Source organism: Culex pipiens, chromosome 2 (genome assembly GCF_016801865.2).
Source record: "Culex pipiens pallens isolate TS chromosome 2, TS_CPP_V2, whole genome shotgun sequence".
Taxonomy (NCBI): domain Eukaryota; kingdom Metazoa; phylum Arthropoda; class Insecta; order Diptera; family Culicidae; genus Culex; species Culex pipiens.
The window spans coordinates 183,203,261-183,225,891 of NC_068938.1; the positions used below are offsets into that span (position 1 = coordinate 183,203,261).

Here is a 22,631-nt window from a genome sequence, read left to right on the forward strand (position 1 = left end):
GCACCCCAGAAGCACATATACCACATATATTCCCCGTGTTTACACAATGCGTGGGGGTGCGGGGGCGGGATGTCCGATCAGGCGATAATGTGATTCGATTGATGAGCGAGGCGAATATTCCATCATGGTTGATTGCTTCATTACAGAACGAGGGGGGGAGAAGGGGGATTTGCAAATATAATCGGGCCAATCCTGTAATGAGGTCCGAAATTGAATTGCCTGTTTATCAAAACGCAATCGGAACTAGTTTGAGGAGAGTGAAGGGAGCATTTTTTTTGTTGCAAATTTGCTAAATCAATAGACTCTGATTGTAATATGGGAACGTGTCAATATTAATTGGATGGGCATGCTGTGACTAGGAGTAAATATTTAACTGATTAGTTGCAATGATGTTTGTGAGAATTGAGTGATTTTTTTACAATTAAGTTTTACTTAAATTCAGGATGGTACTTGTTCTAATTTTAAATTCTTAATGTCACTGGATGCAAATGATTAAACTAAGTTAAAATTCTTTAACAAATCAAAATATTTTACTTAATGAATTTAAATTATTAGGGATTTGAATTTTCAATGTTGACTTTATTTTAAAATTTTGAAAAAAGTTTTTTAGATCAATGACAATTTCAATGAGAAATTCATTGTTTGTATTTTTTTAAACTGGATGAAACTTTTCAATGTTAAAATGGTTAATTTTATTTTAGCGTGTAACTATTATTTCCGAGAAGTAAAACAAATCCGTTCACAATACAAATTTTTGATTTGAACTACCGATATTGTATGAAAACTTGTATGGGCGAACTAGTGATGCAAAATTACTTCCGTGGTCATAGAAAAACTACATTCAAAGTGTCATTTAAATAAAACAAATACAAGAAAAAACGTTGTCCGAAGTCTCAGAGAATTGCTCGTTATTTTCTTAATACTTAAAATACTTATCAAAGTGGGTAAGCAATGTTTAGTTTGAGTTGAGGTTCAGTGACTTTGTAAAATTTGGAATGGAGATTTTCTAAAAATGGCTATGGGTAATTCTCTACCAACTCACACGAAATCGGGAAAAGTTGCCCCGACCCCTCTTCGATTTGCGTGAAACTTTGTCCTAAGGGGTTACTTTTGTCCCTGATCACGAATCCGAGGTCCGTTTTTTTATATCTCGTGACGGAGGGGCGGTACGACCCCTTCCATTTTTGAACATGCGAAAAAAGAGGTGTTTTTCAATAATTTGCAGCCTGAAACGGTGATGAGATAGAAATTTGGTGTCAAAGAGACTTTTATGTAAAATTGTACGCCCGATTTGATGGCGTAGTCAAAATTCCGAAAAAACGTATTTTTCATCGAAAAAAACACTAAAAAAGTTTTAAAAATTCTCCAATTTTCCGTTACTCGACTGTAAAATTTTTTAGAACATATCATTTTATGGGAAATTTAATGTACTTTTCGAATCTATATTGACCCAGAAGGGTAATTTTTTTATTTAGAACAAAATTTTTCATTTTAAAATTTCGTGTTTTTTCTAAATTGCAGGGTTGTTTTTTAGAATGTAACAATGTTCTACAAAGTTGTAGAACAGACAATTACAAAAAATTTAATATATATATATATAGACATATATAGTCTATAGACATAAGGGGTTTGCTTATAAACATCACGAGCTATCGCGATTTTACGAAAAAATGTTTTGAAAAAGGTACTTTTTGCGTTTCTTTTTGTTTCGTCGTCCGTGTCTGTCGGAGGTGACCATGAACGGCCATGATCGATGACGACCAACTTTTTCAAAACTTTTTTTCGTAAAATCACGATTACTCGTGATGTTTATATGCAAACCCCTTATGTTTATATATTAAATTTTTTGTAATTGTCTGCTCTACAACTTTGTAGATCATTGTTACACTCTAAAAAATAACCCTGCAAAGTTAGAAAAAACACGAAATTTTAAAATGAAAAATTTTGTTTTAAATGGAAAAATGACCCTTCTGGGTCAATGTAGATTCGAAAAGTACATTAAATTTCCCATAAAATGACATGTTCCAAAAATTTTTACAGTTGAGTAACGGAAAATGGGAGAATTTTTAAAACTTTTTAGTGTTTTTTTCGATGAAAAATACGTTTTTTCGGAATTCTGAGTACGCCATCAAATCGGGCGTCTAATTTTACATAAAAGTCCCTTTGACACCAAATTGCTATCTCATCACCGTTTCAGGCTGCAAATTATTGAAAAACACCTCTTTTTTCGCATGTTCAAAAATGGAAGGGGTCGTACCGCCCCTCCGTCACGAGATATCAAAAAACGGACCTCGGATTCGTGATCAGGGACAAAAGTTACCCCTTAGGACAAAGTTTCACGCAAATCGAAGAGGGGTCGGGGCAACTGCTGTGTGAGTTGGAGGAGAATTACCCCTATCTGGTTAATGGATTGTAATTAAATTTGCCCATTTTTTTGATATGGTGCACATTTGTGAAGTAACAGGTATTTAGTTTAAAAATTTAGAAAAAAATGAATAAAAAAAATAATTTCAATAAAATTAACTTTAAAATTTCAATTCAATTCATGTTTATTTCTTGTACTTAGCATAATACATTTTGTTTTAACTTATAAACTAGTGTAGAGTTTTGGAGATCCTTGCAGCTACAGCATTATCAGTAATCATGGGATTAAATTAATTCGTTATACTTGGTGAGATTTAACGAAAGCAGAAAAACTCAATTACAAAAATATGCTAAAATCGCAAAAAAAAATTAAAATGAAGACTAAAAATGCCTTAAAATAGAATTACAGCTTTGATAAAGTGTTTTTGACTGTTACAAAGTAATAAAAAGCTCAAATAAAAGTGATCAAGCAACTCTCCATTGTTGATACAGCTGAAAATGTCGATTTAATAGCGGAAAACGGTAAAAGTGATGAGAATAGGTAGAACGGCTTAGCGTGATTAAAATAGGTATATTTCCCCTACTTGTTTTGGTCATACCTTTGAAAAATATTTGCAGCGGTAAACGTAGTCGAAGTCTCAGAGAATTGCTCTTTATTTTACAAATGTTCAAAATACCAAATTGTAATTTGGAATTGAGATTTAAAAAAAAAATGTCCGCGTGGTTTATGCATGATAATTAAATTTGTCCAATTTTGTGAGGGGACCATCCATAAACCACGTGGACACTTTAGGGTCCATACAAAAAAGATTTTTTTTGTATGTCAATTGTCCACGAAGGGGGGGGGGGGGGGGTTGAGATTTCCAAAAAAGTGTCCACGTGGTTTTTGGATGGTCCCGAGTTAAAATAATGAAAAAAACAAAAGAAAAATTAAAAAAATTTTTTTTTTTAAAAGGCTGATATTTTATAAAATGGAAATCATTGCGAATGTTTGCTGCTCTTTTCAAATAAATTAACTTCGAAATTAGAATGAGAACTTATTAAAAAAAAAACATTATAAGACTTATTGCAGACATACCTTTGAAAAATGTTTGCAACCGTCTAACAAGAGATGTTGAAATATGTCTTTAACATCTTAGTTGTTTTTTGCAATATTAAAAATAAGATTATAAAAATATAAAAATATAATATAATTTAAAAAACGAAACGTTTGTGAAATTTTCAGATAATTAATTTGATTCACTTTTATATTTTAAAATGATGACTCACACTTAGATTTTTTTTACCGAATTCGGAGGTTGAAAAATCGGTAAACTATTTTTCAAAATGAACAAAATTTTACTGAATTTTGGTTGTACGATGAACAATAATGAACTTCATTACCGAATTTCGGTAAGTTTTTTGCCGAATTCGGTAATTTTCAGTTTACCGAACTGTTCAGCAGTTGAAAATACGTTTAACTTTACCGAATTCGGTTAAATAAACTGAGTGTGTAACATTTTTAAAAGCCTTTGAATACCTGTGAAAAATATTTCCAAGGGTCTAACAAGAATGCATCTTTGACATCTTTTTTTTTTTGCATTTGTCAGATTTAAATATTTTTGAATCAAAATTGTATAGTTTTCTGTAGGGTTTTTTGTATAATTCCTTTACTTAAATTTGAAATTTAGTTTATGAAGCATTTAAGACTGGTTGACCCTCCTAACTTGTTTTTAATGATTTTATATGTATTAAGAAAAAAAAAATTAACAGTTGTAATGATTGCTAAAATCCTACTAAAACTCTTGTTAGCCTAACAATTCTTTTAAACATTCAAACACCACTAACATTTTTTTTGTTTATTAAAAGAAAATGCAAAAGTTCTACCAACGTTTTAATGATATTTTCATAAAGTTTGTTTCAATAAAATATATTCAACTCTCAAATTCCTTTCATTCCAGCCATTCATGGGAGGTCCCCGGTATCCACCCGGTCCCCGGCCCGGAGTCCGAATGCCGCAAGGAATTGGAAACGATTTCAATGGTGTAAGTTACGATCACTTTATCAACCCTTCAAAATACAACAATTTTAAAACTCAACTCTTCCAATTTTAGCCCCCCGGACAACCAATGATGCCAAATAGTATGGATCCCACGCGGCAAGGTGAGTGTTCACAGTTTGATTCGCTTGCGAGTCTTTCAAGTTAGAGAGCCCAAGTTACTTAGCAGCTCCCGCGGCTATTTCACCTCCACCCCCTCTTCTTTCCCCCTTTTTCTCTCGTATTGAGACACATAATCTGCCTTGTAGAAAGAGTATCGAAAAAGTATTCTAGTGATTTTGTTTTCTTTTCCTTAATTGGAAGCATTCTTTTAACTTTGAATCCCCCGTCCACCTTTTCTCTCGATCCTTAAAACCTTTCCCAATTTTTGCAGTTTCCAGTAACCGAATTAACCCAGTTGAAAAAAAAAACTATAAACAGTAGAAAGAGATTTTTGACCAATGACCAACTTTTAAGTAAATCTCTCGAGTGCTTTTGAGGTTTTGATTTGAGAGTTTCAGTTCTCCTCCATTTGTTGGATTACTAAACTTGGGATTGATATTAATCTGATTACTTTTAGGTTAATTTCAAAATTTAAGCTAGTTTGCTAACTTCCTTCATCGACATCACCCAGATTAGTTTGATTTAACCGTACTCTAGAAATCCAACAAATTAACGAAAACAAAAATCCCTTAGTTAGCAAATTCCTCACTTTGGTTCTGTGTGCTTTTCCTAATTTCATCAAATTTACTTTAGTTCCATTCTTTTCCCCCGAAAAAATAAATAAATACACAAACACACATTTTTCGATGAAAACTTTTCGCGAGGTCCCTGTCGAAAAAAACTCCCTTTAAACTCCCGAGTCTGAACCTTAAACATGATAGAGAGTCAAGAAAAAAGAGCGAGTTCTGTTGTAGAGAAGAAGAAGAAGAAGAAGAAAAAACTAATCAAAACCAACCAATATTTTTTTCTTTTTTCGTTCTTTGTTCTCTGTTCAGGTGAAGCCGGAGACTTTGTAGCATGGCAAGGTAGGCAGTTTAATGTCGCGCTTGTCTGCTACTTTCTTTTTTCGATTCTATTCACTGTCTGTCCTCTAACCGAAAACCCCACTTCTTTTTTGTTTTGTTTTTATCTAACTTTAAAGTCTCTGTTTATTTTATGTTTTTGTTTCATTTTTCATCTTTCAGTTTTTCCTACTTTTAGGTTATGTTTTACAGCATAACCTTAAAATGTCGAAAAAAGGCTTTTATTTTTGTTTTCTTTACCTTAATTTGCTTCTTATTACGCTTTATGTTTTCATTTCATTTTGCAAAGTACCACTAATAAGTCCTCCCCTCTCAAACTGTGACCCTTATTTTGTCAGTCTCGTTGGTTGCCGTGTTTTCATTCGTATTGATTTTGCCTGCTCTTTCTCCCCCCCACCCCCAAAATTACCTCGTATCGTGTAATTTTTCGTTCCGCTGGGACCGCCATGAATGAATAGGAGAACCGAAATCTTCCAAATTGGTTGCACTCAGCGAATAAAAAAAAGACCGTCGCTCACCCCCAAATTAAAAAAGACAGAGAGAAAAAAATCAAACCTCAAAATTTTGGCCATCAATTCGATCAAAAGTCTCACTATTCACCACCAGGATCCCGCGCGTGTAACATACCGTCTCTTCCCCCAACCCCCCCACTCTCCCGACTCCCTTTTAGTTTGATGTTGACTTTTATCATGCGTGTATGTGTGTATATGAGTGTGTGTGCTGATTAATTCAATCCTTTGATGTTGGAATGCTTGTTTTTTTTTTTTGCGTTCATCCATTCAATACCAAACTCATTAGTCCTGTATCGAGTGCACACTTACACTCTCACACACATGCACGCATGATATAGATTTGAAGTTGGGAAAATCCTCAACATTCATTAGTTTTTTTCGTCCCTTTCGAATATCGCCTTTTGACCAGGTTCTGACCACCATCAATCGATTTTTGCTGAATGTTTTAAATCATTTTTTTTATTTTGCTTTGATTTCGAATTAAAATATTTTTCTGTGTACATACAAAGTTCAATACATATTTTGTTTATCATTGTTGTCTGTGGATGATTGAATGAGTTGAGAGTCACTGAAATGATTTAATTTATCATTAATTGTTGATTTATATGTTTATTTTTCGTGGAATTGAGAGCCAGATACTATCGTTCGATGATTTACTGAACCGTAAAAAAATGATGATAATGTTTAAAAAGAAGTGTAAGTTTACATCCTTGCAAGGGTAATTTTACATATCTCATAAAAAATGTGGTAAAATTTCATTGAAAAACCATCATCATTTCCAACTATTAAATTTGAAACTATTTTTACTGTGAACTCCATGTTTTTACAAACTGCACAGTGAAAATTTGTAAATCTAGAAAGTGTGAAATTTGAAGGTGTGAATTTGCCTACCCCGTTAAAAAATTGTGTAAATGTGGAAGGTTGATTTACTCATATGCAGCGGTTATATTACTTTAATTTTAGTTTAAAAATTGAATTCATTTAATACTACCGGGAAATTTGCTACAAAGTAAAAAAAAACAGGGTAATATTACTTTTGGGAATGCTGACTGATTTGATGTCTGCAGAAATGTGTATTATTACTTACGAAATATGTGAATTTACATCGTTTTATGTTTAATTTATATATTACACAAAAAATAAGTAAAATTACATTGAAAAAGAGGTAATAGCATAATTTTCTATAAGCAACCCTGAATCTGAAAATTTGCCGATCCTTCCATTCAAACAATTTTATTCAATAGCCATTTAGTCGAAAAGTTTCAAAACTCTTGTAAATTTGACTTGTTTCACTTGTTTCATACACAGAAAAAAAGTTGAATTTTGGAATGTTGAAAATTTGGTAGGTTGAATATTACCTCTTTATTTGTGTAATATTACATAAAAAATGTGTAAAAGTTTGAACCTGATGAATATTCATCAAAAACTGATGAAAATTCATCATTTTCTGGGGTAAAATTTATCATTTATTTTGCCACAAAATCTGTCACCATTTCCTGATGAATATTACCATCATTTTTTTTCTGTGTATGACTTTCTCAGGGAACAAACTACTTAAAACGATTTAAAAAAAAAACGCATTTTTCTTGTTCACTAAAGCACGCAGTTTTTAAAAATGACTTAATGGACATTTATAAATGTTCGAATTATTTTATTAAAAAGATTAAAAAATTTAATCTATCAATAATTTTTTTATAATTGAAAATCAAACTTAAAGTTTCTGAGGTATCACGAATTTAATAAGAGGCTGTATTTCTGCAACCAGTAGTCTGATCAACAAAGTCAAAAAATGAAAATTGCAGGATATTTTCTCGGCTGAAGTATTGCAAAAAAAATTTGCAAAAAGAAAATTCGAAAACAAATCCATATAAAATGCCTCTTACTTGAAAATTGCGTAAATTTGAAATGTGTAATTTTGGTGGGTTGAAGATTTCCTCATTTATGTTGTAATTTTAACCCAATTTTGACTGAAAAAGATATATTACACCAGAATAGTGGTAAAATTAAACATTTTCAGAGGTAAAATTACACATTTTTTCTGTCATAAAAGATGTACTACTTTTCAGATGTACAGAAAAAAAATGATGGTAATATTCATCAGGGAATGGTGACAGATTTTGTGGCAAAAAAAAAAATGATTAATTTTACCTCAGAAAATGATTAATTTTCATCAGAGTTTGATGAATATTCATCAGGTTCACATTTTTACACATTTTTTATGTAATATTACTCAAAAAAAGAGGTAATATTCTACCTACCAAATTTTCAACATTCCATAACTCAACTTTTTTTTTATGTGTGTAATATCACCATGTTTTCTTTTACTGTGCAAGTAAATAAATATGGGTTACAAAATATTCATACAAACATGAGTTCTAAAATTGTGTTTGAATATATTTTCGATTTTTCCATAAATATGTTTTTCTTTTAAAAAATGTGTATGTATGTGTACACAGCAAAAAATCCGATGGTAAAATCGCATGCAAAAGCATGCACATCACCTTCGTCAAAATAAACACTTAATTTTACACACTGCATGTACATTTTTTCAAACACAAAAAAAAGTTGTAACCGACGGGATTCAAACCCAGCACCAACAGTAAGGACTGGCGCCTTTGCCCACTCGGCCATCAGACCGATGATAAGCTGAAAGGATAAACGCATATATGAGCTTGACATTTCGGTCAAGTAGGTTTCCCATACTGATGGGCTACATATATCAAGATGTAAAATCACATAAAATTGCATAAAATAATGCAATATTTATATTACACCCAGGCCTTTTACACGCAGCTGGATTACTACTTTTTTAGCTGTGTAGTTTTTTAAGCAACCTAAACTCTAGCGCAAAAGTTGGCTTTTCCCCAAACACCCCAAAATATTTCAAAATTAAAAAAATATACATTTTTTGCGCGTAAAATAAAAAAACGGTAACTGTTTTTTCCGTGTAACGATTTTACCTTCAATTTTGCCGAAGACGCCAAATCAAACAGAAAAATTTCAAATCAAAAAAATACAAAATTGATAATTTCTAAAAAAATGCGAGCGTGCCTCTTACTTTTCACGGAGAAAAAAGAGTTCCAAGTTGAAAAACGTACCATGAAATTTGAACACTTTGTTCGTGGTTCCCATTTTCATGAACGCTTGTTCACGATTTTGGGAACTCTTTTTTCTCCGTGTTGTGTTAACCTCTTTTTTAACCATCCAAAAGCAAATGATTTAATTTTTTAAATAAAAATACAAAAAATCTACACATTTAATATTGGAAAAGTTTTTTTTTAAACACACTCGAAATTGGCAATTGACAGCTATTTGAGGTTGAAGAAATCGCCTTTAAAACCAATAAATGTGAATGAAAAACTGAAAATATGAAAGATTAACACACAAGTCAAGTTTTTAGTTGGACAAGATTCTCACATTAACCTTGTGAAGTTGAGAAATCATAAAAAATATAAATAATATCATAAAAGTATAATTTGTGCGGACGGAGAGGATAAATCCCGAAATTACCGAGAGTACTTTACTCATGGTTCATTTTCCAAAAAAGTTCATCTACAAAAAAAAAAGTACCGGTACCGAGACTCGAACCCGAGACCTTTGGCATATTAAACCGTCCCTTTGCCGTATGGGCCACCATGGTTCGGTGACTAAGTGGTGGTCATTTGTCCATATAAGCCACTCAATAGGATGAACTGTTTCAATGAACGAATGAACACGCGAGAGGTCTTTACTCACGCAAAATAGTACTTTCCTCACGTTTCTTTTCGGGAGGACTATCCCCTCGTTCTTTAACTTTGGGTGTACAATCATTGAAAAAAACAAAAATTATTTTGTAGGAATCAATCAGCTACAAAAAATGGTAAATCATCGACGTTTGTATCGCTCCAAAACATATTTTTCATATTGTATTTACTTGTTTCTTAAATTGCCTAGATAAAATTAGGCAATGTCTTTTTTGTATGTTTCTTAATCAATTAAATTTCAAATCGAAGAAAATACAGTTGTTATCCCGTATAAATAAACCGACCCAAACTACCCTAAATTTAATAAAAACAATATTTATGTGTGTCTGTGTACTAACTAATATCAATTCATTTTCACATAAAACCATCATCATCGGTCACCGTGTCATCGCCATCATCAAACAAAATCCCATCACCATCATCACCGGCTTGTTATTCATACCGTTTACATTCACGCTTCTGCATCTGTGTGTTGCTGCGTAATCTCATTGTGGTGTGCGCCGCGCGCTTTTTGGAAACCTAACCTCACACGCCAAAAAAAATAAAACCAACCCACCCACACACACGCACACGTGCAACACCTTTGTCGCCGGAATAATCTACAACCGTTCAGGCCCTCCAGGTATGGGTCCGATGAATCCTAGAATGAATCCACCTCGCGGCCCCGGCATGGGCCCCATGGGCGCCGGCACGTACGGCCCCGGAATGCGTGGCCCCCCGCCCAACAGCAACCTTGGCCCCGGCGGAATGCCCCCGATGGGCATGGGCGGCGGACGGCCCCAGTGGCAACCGAACACGTCATCGGTGAGTCGAAATTGCTCTATTTTGCATTCAACATTTTAATTCTTGACTAATTTCCAGCCCATGAACTATTCATCCTCGTCACCCGGAAACTACGGCGGCCCGCCGGGACCGAGCGGACCACCCGGCCCCGGAACGCCCATCATGCCATCACCTCAAGATTCATCCAACTCCGGCGGCGAGAACATGTACACACCAATGAAGCCCGTGAGTATAGCTGAAGCGCGGGGTTTGGGACACCAAAGCATCTACCGTTGGATACTTTTCTACCACAGTTTTTTTGTGCGATCAATGTGGTAGATGCTTTGGTGGATTTTTGACAGTTCGAATTATTTCAAGAAAATCCACCGCGGTTAACCAAATCAAATTAACAATAGTACTCCTATTAAATTTGTCAAAAGCTGGCATTTAATAGAATTTGAAATGTTTCTTTTTTTATTTTCCAGTAGAAATCCAAGTCACTTTCCCATCTTCAACTTTAAGTGAACGATGAAAAAAAAAATGTTTTGTCAAATTCACAGCTCAATTACCTGGTTTGCAACATTTTGCCGATATTTGGTAAAATCGACATTATTTTTCAGATGACAAAATGAAGACAATCCTAGCCAAATAAAAAAAACGAAAAAAACGAGATTTTTTTAAATTTTTAGATTGCATTCTTTGCGGATTGGAATTTTAGATATTAAAAAATTTAGTAACTATCGCTTTGTAATTTTAAAATTTAAATGCTTTGGAAATTTTTAAAATTTTGAATTCAAATGGTTTGGGAATTATAGATCGGGTGGGTCTCGTGGCGCAGGGGTAGCGGCTTCGGCTGCCGATCCCGATGATGCTATGAGACGCGGGTTCGATTCCCGCCTTATCCACTGAGCTTCTATCGGATGGTGAAGTAAAACGTCGGTCCCGTTTTCTCCTGTCTCGTCAGAGGCGCTGGAGCAGAAATCCCACGTTAGAGGAAGGCCATGCCCCGGGGGGCGTAGTGCCAATAGTTTCGTTTCGGGAATTATAGATCTTAAATTTTTTTGAATAATTTATTTTTAGTGTTTAATTTCGAATTCTAGAATAACGAGGAGATTTAAATTTTGGAATTTGGAGTTTTGGATTTAAAGTTTGAAGTTTAGAATTGTCAAATTTCATTTTTTTTATTTTTGGAGTTATAGAATTTTGAAATACCAAACAGTTTTGAAATTTTTAAAATTTTGGATTTTTTTAAATCTTACTGATTGAGTATTTAAGAATCTGGAGGTTTGCTTTAATTTTTTTTGATGATTTATTTTTCTCCGTTTTTGAATTAAGAATAGTTGAGTTTAGAGATTTGAAAAAAAATAAGTCTCAGAATTAAAAAAAATATGTAGTATTGGAATTTGATTTGATTTTTGGAGTTTAAGAATTTTGTTTTTTTTTATTTTTGAGGTTTTCTCACTCAAAATTTTTTGAATCCTGAAAATTTCGAATTAAGTATTCCATTGAAAATTAGAATTTAATAATCTTTAAAGGGTTAGTATTTTAGAATTTGAATTTTGGAATTTTAAAATTCCAGCGTTTACGAGTTTTAGTGTTGAAAAAAAAAAATGTAATGTTGGAATTCAAGAGGTTGCAGTTCCAGAATTTTGGAATAATGCAATTTTAGATTTAGATTTTTAGAATTTGTAATTTTGGAGTCAAAACAAGTTTGAAATATCGTCAATTAAAAATTTTGGAATCTAGGTTTTTTGAAGGATTGATTTTTTGAATCTCTGGGCTCTCTAAAAATTTAATTGTTATTTCTAATGGTTTGAACCTTAGAATTTTTTAACCTATTTCAAATTTTAAGTCCTTTCTCCTTAAATTTTTCCCAATTTGAATTGTTGGCTGAATTGAAATTTTCATTGATAAAACCTGTTGAATCGAACGTAAATTACTTAGAATATATTAAATACAGACTAACTCTATATACATAATAGATAACTTTTTAAACATTTTGAATTTTAGATACTCAGATAAGTACAAAAGGTTAAAGCAAAGGAAAAAAATATTTTCATAAATTTATTGATAGTTTGCAAATTTTCAATAGTAGTAAAAAAGTACAAAAGTACATTTTTTTATGTTTCTAAATTTAAAAAAAAACTAGGCATTAAAGAAGATTTTCTAGAAAAAAAGTTTCACAATTATTAACAATTGAGTTATGAAAAATTGCAGAGATTTAAAAAAATGTGTATTATTTTAGATGATAAATAGATTGGGAATTTTGAGTGTGTCATCGAAATTCAGTTTTATACAAAAGTTCCATTGACAACAAATTTCCAAATCATCCAAACCATTTCAAGCTACATATCAAAAATAAGCTGGGGTAAAAAAAACGGCAGTTTAGAGTTAAGAAATTTTGGAATCATGAATTTTAGAATTGATAAATTTGGGATGTTATTTAGTTAAGTAATTTTGCTTTTTTTATTTATTTATGTGGAGCTTTGCATTTTTTTTAAAATTTTTGTGCTTAAAATTTTTGGCTTCTCAAAATATGTTTATTTTTTTGGATTTTTTAAGTTTTTGAACTAAAATATTTTTTAAGTTTGAAATTCTGTAAATTTCTGAATTTTTTTCATATTTTTTAAAATGTTTGTGCCTGAGAATTTAAGACGCTTAAAGTTCTTGGCTTTTGGAACCATTTTCTTTTTTTAGATTTTTTGAATTCTAGAGTTTTGTTGTTTTTGGTTTCAAATTTTTTTTTAGTTTTAAATTTTGTAAGTTTTTAATTCGAGAATTTCGAGGGCTTTTTAATTTTTTACTGTGGGTTTCTTGAGTTTAGATGTTTAGTGTTTTTCCGGTCAATGATTTTGCAATCCTAACGGATTTTGAATTATTGACTTCTGAGAGTTTCGGAATCATTGAATTTTAAATTTTTTGAAATTCCAGGAATTTTGGGGTTTGAGAATTTTGGATTTTTTGAGCCTACTAATTATTTTTTTTTTATTTGAGTTTATTATACCGTTTTGAAATTTCAAACATTTTTTTGTGATTTTTGATCCTGAGATTTTACTAGGTTTTTTAAATGTTAAATAAATGTGTTTATTTTCGAAGATTTTGAATTTTAAAATCTTTGAAGCTAGTTTAGGAATTTCCGAACATCGGAATTGTTTTGGAGTGTTGGATTTTTGGAGTTGGAGTTATAAGTTTTAGAACTTTATAGTTGCAGAAACTTGAAAATAAAATCGGCGAGTCTCTAAATAAAAGAAAGAGAAAATCTTAAAATTTTATCAAAAAAGGCTTAAAATTTAATAAAAATGTACAAAATTACTTTAAAAAATCAAAACAACAACCTCAACCTACAATACTTCAACTGTTTCTCCCGCAGGAATTCCCGATGGTGGGCGGCTCGGACGGCGGTGGCCCGATGGGTGGCCCCATGGGCCCCAACTCGATGGGTGGACCGGTACTTAACAACGACGGCCTCGACGGCATGAAGAACAGCCCGGCGAACGGACCCGGCACGCCCCGGGAGGACTCGGGCAGCGGCATGGGCGACTACAACCTCGGCGGCTTCGGCGGACCCGGCGAGAACGTAAGTTTCGACTCGTTTTAACGCGGGTGAATTAATGAGAGGGAGAGAGTGGAGGGGAGAGGAAAAATCGTTGGTGATTTTTATCTTCTCTCGCTCGTATTGTAACGAAGAATAAGCATCAGACAAGCAAGCCTGCAAAACCGAAATTTCGCTGACAAAGTGATTCTCCTGAGTTTTTTTTCTGTAGCTTTTAAGTTCGTATTTTTTACCGCATTTTTTATTAGTTGGTTTTTAATTTAATTTTTATTATTTTTTTTACTTTATTATTTCTGTAATTTTTAAGTTTATTTACACGGTGATGGGTGTGACTAATTCTAATGAAAAAAGATAAACCGTTGCTACTAAACACTAAACTTCTACTGTTCACCATGTTGTTCAAAGATGGCGGCGACAAAAGTTGGCATTGTATTTGCCCCTGTGAGTCAAAGACGTTTGTCAATTTGACAAATGGTTATGACGTGCAGATGTCAATATACTCTTTTTGTCTCTGGTTTTGAAAATTTGCTGTCTATTTTTTCTTTAAATGTTAGCAGTTGACTCAAATCCATTTGTTTTTCCGTGATGATAATTTTGCACTTCCATTTGGACCACCCTAATATTGCAATGACAGCTCCTGCACACGGAAAGAAATGCCTCCGTAGGTGTCATGAACTTTTTTGGTATTCATTAAATTAGTGTCATTTAGTTTTCAAGTTGGAAAATTGTTCGATTTGTAACAGAATTGGAAGTGTTTCGAGTATTTAGAAAAATGACTTGAGATTACTTGTTTGTCAAGGAGGTTCAATGTTAAATTATCAAAATTGTTTCTTTCGGTGTATCCATAGAATTTCCTACTAACAAGTCTGCATAATTTTCCCTCAACTTTCTGAGTTGTAAATAGTAGCAATTAACCGCTGAAAAATAACATTTTCGTTCATTTGCTGACATTTCGCTTTAGTAGAAGTTGCTAATCTTAAAAGTTAAAAGTAGAAGCACAACAAATTTGTTTCGCCTTTGTTGTCAAATTGAAAACGGCATTATTTTCATCGCAAAACAAAGCAAAAAAATGCAAACAAGTTCTTCTGTGTAAATATTTCTGAAAAAAAGCTGAGAAAAAATCAGCAAACAAACACACTAGTGCTGAGGCGAGAAAGAAGAAGAAGTGAAAGTTGAGTTTTTGAGTAGCAAAAAGCAAAGGTTTATTTAATTATTCTGTTATTCTCCGAATGAGTTTGTAAGAAAAATCTCCTTCTCTTCTCTTTATTTTTACATAAAAAAAACTTTTCATTTGTGTTCCCACGCACACACACACAATCACACTCACGTGCGTGTTGTTTTTATGTTGTAATTTTACGTTCGCGTGCACGTGAAGTTTACATGGATGTGAGTACACACTCTCTTGAGTTTTTTCCTTTTTTTGTTAACTCTACCGTTTTGTTTTAATTCGATATGGTTTACACGCGTTGTTTATCTGTTCTAACGGTGATTTAGAAGGAAAATATTTTACACCAACACACACAAACACGAACATACACATTGTTTGGAATAACCATGTAAAATTACAGTCATTTTTACACACACAATATTTTTTTTCTGGAAATATTTGGTATTTTTTAAGGTTAGGTTATGTTCATTTGTGTTCTATGTTTGTATAAGTCGTAATTAACTCTGCACCCACTCGAAATATTTATCTTCATTTTCGTGTAACTGTTCAAATTTAAACGCACACTGAAACATCACATTTTTATTCTTTTGTATATAAAATTCCGACGGTTGAAAAAATAATCTCTTCACAATAGATTTTTATGTGTTCATATTTTGTGTAAAAAAGTTATTTTACGTAAACGTTATTCCGTCCAATGTATATGTGTTTTGTGCTTTCTCCCAAAATACTAGTAGGTTTGTGTAAAGTTACAGTAAAATCAAGGAAGAGAAGTATTTGATGATTGAAGATTGTGCCATTTCACAAATTATTCAACACCCCTCTGTCTGTAGTATGTTTTATTTTTCTGTTCTCACAAAACGCCAAAATTGACCCACAACTACGAAACATACAACAAGCCAAAAAACAAGAGAGCGAGAGAGATGGTGAGAGAGAAAAAAGAGAAAGAAAGAGAGAGAATGTACTGCTCAACCGTGCGCCGTGCACGCGCTTAACCCCGAATTGAGCGGGATCGAGAGAGCGAGAAAAAATGTTGCAACACATTCACTACCACACACAAAAGAGCGCAAAATTTCTAAAACCAGTTAAAAATAAAGAGAAAGAGATCGGATTTTTCCACCTTTAACCCACTACTGTTTATCACCATATTTTTTTCTATTAAACACATCAACTTACAGTAGCTAGAAGTTTAAGAAAACTGAAAGAAACAAAAAAAAATGTCACAGCAGGTGCTGTAAGTCCGCTTAAGTAGGTTACTTAAGGTTCTATTCTAGCGTGAAACAAAAAGTTAAGCTACTTATGTAAACTAAATGCTAATTTTAAACATGCAAGCTTAACCCCATCGACTGGAAGGAATATTACAATCGTTTTAAGAAACAGACAGTGTCGTCCATTTGCCTCAAGCAAGCAAACCAATTACGTTTAGAAACTACAAGTGAATCGCAAGAACGCAAGAGATTATTGAATAAAGAAGGTTATTTTTGAACACTGAAAAACATAACAAAAATAAAGAAGAAATCTGTTTTCAAAACAAACGCTTGCGAACCGTCCCTGCCGTGTGACAGTTGAGTGCGCAACTCTCTCATGTTTCTCTCTCGATCTTGTTGTCGGTGTGTGTGCGGGCACGATCGTGCCTTGTTGAGCTGTGAACGGTGTGCGTCAAACCCCGGGCTGTTAAAAAGTTTCGTCCAGATGTGCCGCAGTTGTTGGTCAGTTTTTGCGAGATTTTTCTGTTCGTTTTTTTAGTTTTTTAATTATTTTTTCGGCAAATTTCGCGCGAAGCAAGTCTGGTAAATTATTAAATTCCTTTAAAAAAAAAGAAAACCAACCAAAATCCCGGAATTCCACTTGCAGGATCAGACCGAGTCGGCCGCTATACTCAAGATCAAGGAAAGCATGCAGGAAGAGGCGAAACGCTTCGAGAAAGATTCCGACCAGCCCGACTACTACATGCAATAACATCCTCCTCCTAGCGTTTCTACCACTGCTATGACTAGTACTACTACTACAACTGCAACAACAACAACAACCGCAACAACAACAACAGCAACCGATAGCGTTAATTCAGCCTCTATTAGTACTTCTACCAAAAACAGCAGCAGCTACTGAATTTTCCTAATCGCTATTGTTTACCAAAAAACAAACAAACAAACACACAAACACACACCTAAACACAACTACACGAATTAAAGGAATCACAAACACCCCACTTAAACTCCCTTTCTACACACACGCACACACATGCGCAGTTTCTCACCTCTCAACATTGAGTGCCCCTCTCCCAAAATCCCACTTTTTTTGAAGAAAATAAAGTTACAGAGCGTTTCCAAGAAACGTCAAATTTGAAATGATAATCATTTTTCTCTGAAAATAAACAGTATCAATTGCAACCAAAAAAAGCAAAAGACCTCCCCCCTCAATCCCACTTCCTACTCTATTCTCTTTTTTCGTTAATTTTAATTCCCCTCGCAATCACGAGATGGCGTCATCTCGGTTTAGATTTGTTTTTTCTCTACACCCAAACGCGTGAGAGAAAACACAGAACAAATGATATAATGTGAACATTGATGCAAACAAAATGAGGATAAAAAAAAACAAACACACACACACCTTGTAGGATAATTTTACCAATACCATTAAAGAACCAGAGAATGAGAGAATGGAAGAGAAAATCGGAGCAGAATTTTGAACTTTGAGAACTTGAGAATCACACACTTACATACACACGCAAAAAAAAAACACACACACTTTAAACGTGAACGTTGGAACGACAGAACCAAGGACTAAAACAAACTGAGGAAAAGATACATCTGTGTTAGAATTTATTATTATTTTTTTCTCGAGCAAGACGTGCAAAACAAAAGAAAAACAAAAAAAGTGAAACAAAACCATGGAAAAAAAAAATAGTGGAAAATAATCTTTTTGTGAAACACAACCCGTGCGGCTCTGGCGGCTTGTAGAGCGCAGTTATTTCATCCGAAAGTCCCTGACATTGAAATGTTTGATGACAGATTTCCAGATTAGGTAATTAAAAGTAACACGAATATACAGTATGTAAAAAAGTATTTACACCTCTCGGGCACTATGCACATTTTGTGATGAAACATGTAAACAATTTAATGTTGACATAAACCTAGTACTAAGTTCTGTTCAGAAACTCATGCTGAACATTTTGCTGCAAAAAGCTCATGAAAAGATGTTTTCTATAAAAAGTTATATAACAAATACTAATACAAAAATAAATAAGGTGCAAAAAAAGTTTGTACACCTTTCGAAAAATTAACATAAATAAAGTTATTTGTTGACAAATCACCATAAATCCAGTCTCCCAACTCCAAATAGGCATCCTTGGCTGATTAAAAATATAATTTGGATTGAATATAAAGTTTACTAATTACTTAGTATAAAAGTTTACATAACTCTTGAAATTCTATATAAAACTTATCTAAACTTAATTTTGCAAACTTTAAATTTAACTAAATGTCAATATATTACCATAGAATTGATAAATAAACATTCTGGAGTGGGTATAACACCGTTCTGGGGGTCTTTGTATCGCTAGAATAGATTTTTCGTTGGAATTTCGTACCAACCCGGAATTACGTCGTCGGAAAATCCGCCGGCATCCGAACCGGTCCACAATTAACAAGTCAACCTATATGGCATCGGAAAGGGCATAAAATTTCCGATCTTTTGATACCCAGACATCTAGGTTTTCTATAAAACCCACGTTTTTAAACACCTACCTATATTATATAGTGGAGTTGTCAACAAATAACTTTATTTATGTTAATTTTTCGAAAGGTGTACAAACTTTTTTTGCACCTTATTTATTTTTGTATTAGTATTTGTTATATAACTTTTTATAGAAAACATCTTTTCATGAGCTTTTTGCAGCAAAATGTTCGGCATGAGTTTCTGAACAAAACGTAGTACTAGGTTTATGTCAACAATAAATTGTTTACATGTTTAATCACAAAATGTGCATAGTGCCCGAGAGGTGTAAATACTTTTTTTACATACTGTAGGTTCTAACAACTTATTAATTACTTCTATATTTTTTTTTATATTTTATTACTGATTTGATTCTACTCATTTATTAGGTCAAAAAATTGTTTTAATACTTGTTCTACCCGTTTTAAGGTCAACACAACTTTCTATAGTCAATGAGTTTTCTAAAAAAAAATGTTGCCAAAACTTTTCAATTTCATAGAATGAACAAACAACGGGTAATATTCATGCACATGCACACACTGTCAAATAACATCGTAAAAAATCCTTGATTATTTCTTTGCCCAGCTCTATTTTGATATGTTAAAAAACAGAAAAAAATATGAAAAAACAAGAAAATCATTCAATTTTCAACATATTGAGGAGCCATTTTTTTAATACAAAATATTTTTAAAAACTTCTCTCATAACATCAAATCTAAAAACCAAAAAGTACTCACAAAAATTCAACCACATAAAAAATTATTGAAACATTTTCTATTTCAATTTGAGTTTTTTTAATTTTTAAACAAATTTTAAAGGGAAGAAGATATGTAATGTTTTGAAAAAAAAACAAGTTTAATTTTTAAGATGCAAATCAACATTTGCAATCAAAATGAACCTTTATTTGTCTTATAAATTGCGCAAATTTCCAAAATTATTAGATTTGTTGCAATTTTCAAAATATTTCATGTTTTCCTCAACTGATTTTTTTTAAGGAAAAGCTGAGAAAATTTCTTGCAATGATATTTTATTTCAATTCCGGTGTGGAACCACTAACTTTTCTAGTCGTTCTTAAACGACGAAATGGCCTACGTATCATCACCAAAAATGACCGAGCTAAAAATCCTGCATTGTGAAACTTCTTGCATAAGAACACTATGGCACTGTTTGTTTCACTGCTTATCTAACATTGTCATGTGACGGCATCCTTTAAAAAATGGGCGTGCCCGAGCAGACGGAAATAACTTGGGAATAACATTTTTTGATATTTGAAAATACTAGGCCAATAACATTATACGTTATTTATAACAAGATTTGTTATTCGACGTTATGATTTTTTTGTTATTGGATTGTTATTGTAATAACAGACTAATAACATTGTTAGTTATTCTTCGAACAAATCTTTGTTATTATTTTTTGTTATTTTAACAACTAATCCGATCATCCCAACAACAGTTTCAGGTATTCTCCCATAACAAAAAATGTTATTCCAAAGTTGTTTTGGCTTACAACCAATATCAGACCAATAACAAATTTGGTTATGATAACATAAACTGTTATGAAACCCTTATGCAAAAATGGATTTTTCAAGAAGATTCCATAACACTTTCTGTTATTTTAACAATATTTGTTATTGAAATGGCATGAATTTTGTTATTACCGTCTGCCCGGGTGGCCAACCATTCTATAAATAACATTAGGATTTCTCGCTTTGTTACACAAATGTTATCGGAGAATAGATTATATAACTGATGCTCAACATACATATTCAACTTGACAATGTGTGTTGTTAGGTGGTGTAAATTTGCACATGAGAAATTTAGAATTTCAATAATGTTTATTTATTGAAGATTGCAATAGTATTGATTGTTGACCGATTAATTTGTGGACATATCGCTGGTAAAAGCTACAAAAATTATCAGCTTATAGAGTTTTTTATAGAGAAAAAAACAAATCAGAATCATATCGATTTTCAATATTACTCCGTGGCACGGTAATCGAAATGACAGTTGAAACCGAGGTTGAAACGGTTTGTTATAACAAAGTTATATAGTGGAGTTATAAAAACTGACTTGAAACAAACTTACATGAAGAAAAAAGAGTTCCCAAAATTGTGAACAAGCGTTCATGAAAATGGGAACCTCGAACGATGTGTTCAAATCCCATGGTACGATTTAGAAAACGTACCATGAAATTTGAACACTTTGTTCGTGGTTCCCATTTTCATGAACGCTTGTTCACGATTTTGGGAACTCTTTTTTCTCCGTGTGTATAACTTCAATTCCAATGGCTGCCTTTAGTGGAGTAAAGTTCTTTAGCTCACTGCTGTATAACAAAATAGACAGCAGCCTTCTTATTGACGCTGGGCCAGCTTGTTTACCATGAAGCCCCGTGGAGAGATGTGGAAGCGCGCCTGAACCTGCCGTGGAGATAACAACAAATCGTCGAAGTCATCGGATCGAATCTTGGGAAAGATTAAGTTCAAAAAAGGAAAATCTAAAAGTTCGCCATGCAGGAAATTTCATACTAATCACAGGTAGAGATGTTTTTTTTATAAATTCATTTTCGAATAATTAAAAAAAAAACTGGCAGAAACAAGCGACTTTTTGATTAGCTTCGTCGTTGATTGAAATTCTAATAAGAAATGTTTATTTACATGTAAGTTACTCAACGGTTAGATAGCTGTTTTCAGTCTAACTTTCCTTTTCAGTGTGCGCTTTGATTTGACAGCACAGCCGTAAACCACGCCCCCCTTTTCGTTGAATCTCTTGTTAGCTAGCACAGTGTCGTCAAATACAATTGAGTAATTCTCTACGAAATCGGTATTTTTTCTTAAATTTTAATTTTTGTATTTTTTAATCCGACTGAAATTTTTTTGGTGCCTTCGGTATGCCTAAAGAAGCCATTTTGCATCATTAGTTTGTCCATATAATTTTCCATACAAATTTGGCAGCTGGCCATACAAAAATTATGTATGAAAATTCAAAAATCTGTATCTTTTGAAGGATTTTTTTGATCGATTTGGTGTCTTCGGCAAAGTTGTAGGTATGGATATGGACTACACTGAAAAAAATGATGCACGGTAAAAAATTTTTTGGTGATTTTTTATTTAACTTTTTGTCACTAAAACTTGATTTGCAAAAAAACACTATTTATAATTTTTTTTTTATTTTTTGATATGATTTAGAGGACATCAAATGCCAACTCTTCAAAAATTTCCAGGTTGTGCAAAAAGTCTATGAGCGAGTTATAAATTTTTGAATCAAAACTGATTTAAAAAAAAAAATCGAAAAATTGGTCGCAAAAATTTTTCAATTTCATTTTTCGATGTAAAATCAAATTTGCAATCAAAAAGTACTTTAGTAAAATTTTGATAAAGTGCACCGTTTTCAAGTTAAATCCATTTTTAGGTGACTTTTTTGAAAAAAGTCGCAGTTTTTAATTTTTTTAAATAAGTGCACATGTTTGCCCACTTTTGAAAAAAATATTTTTGAAAAGCTGAGAAAATTCTCTATATTTTGCGTTTTTGAATTTTGTTGATACGACCCTTATTTGCTGAGATATTGCCATGCAAAGGTTTAAAACAGGAAAATTGATGTTTTCTAAGTCTCACACAAACAGCCCACCATTTTTCAATGTCGATATCTCAACAACTAATGGTCCGATTTTCAATGTTAAACTTTGAAACATTCTTGAAATTTTCCGATCTTTTCGAAAAAAATATTCTAGAAAAGATACAAAGAGCAATTGAGCTAGAACAAAAAAAGAACGAACGGA

At 32.8% G+C, this 22,631-nt stretch overlaps 1 protein-coding gene across 13 annotated transcripts in view; it reads left to right on the forward strand.

Moving 5' to 3' along the window:
- The window catches only part of LOC120428789 (single-stranded DNA-binding protein 3), a 79,952-nt gene that overhangs the window by 56,992 nt on the left and 329 nt on the right, over positions 1-22,631 (forward strand). For 5 of the 13 annotated variants that reach the window (XM_052708839.1, XM_039593962.2, XM_039593918.2 and 2 more), the window contains 6 exons: positions 4,305-4,388; positions 4,458-4,506; positions 5,380-5,409; positions 10,275-10,465; positions 10,523-10,669; positions 13,794-14,000. In XM_052708839.1, coding sequence (XP_052564799.1) covers positions 4,305-4,388; positions 4,458-4,506; positions 5,380-5,409; positions 10,275-10,465; positions 10,523-10,669; positions 13,794-14,000 — 708 coding nt within the window. Of the gene's footprint in view, positions 1-4,304; positions 4,389-4,457; positions 4,507-5,379; positions 5,410-10,274; positions 10,466-10,522; positions 10,670-13,793; positions 14,001-16,995; positions 18,077-22,631 lie in introns of those variants that run through there. The other 8 variants (XM_039593910.2, XM_039593934.2, XM_039593952.2 and 5 more) reach the window with 5 other exon arrangements.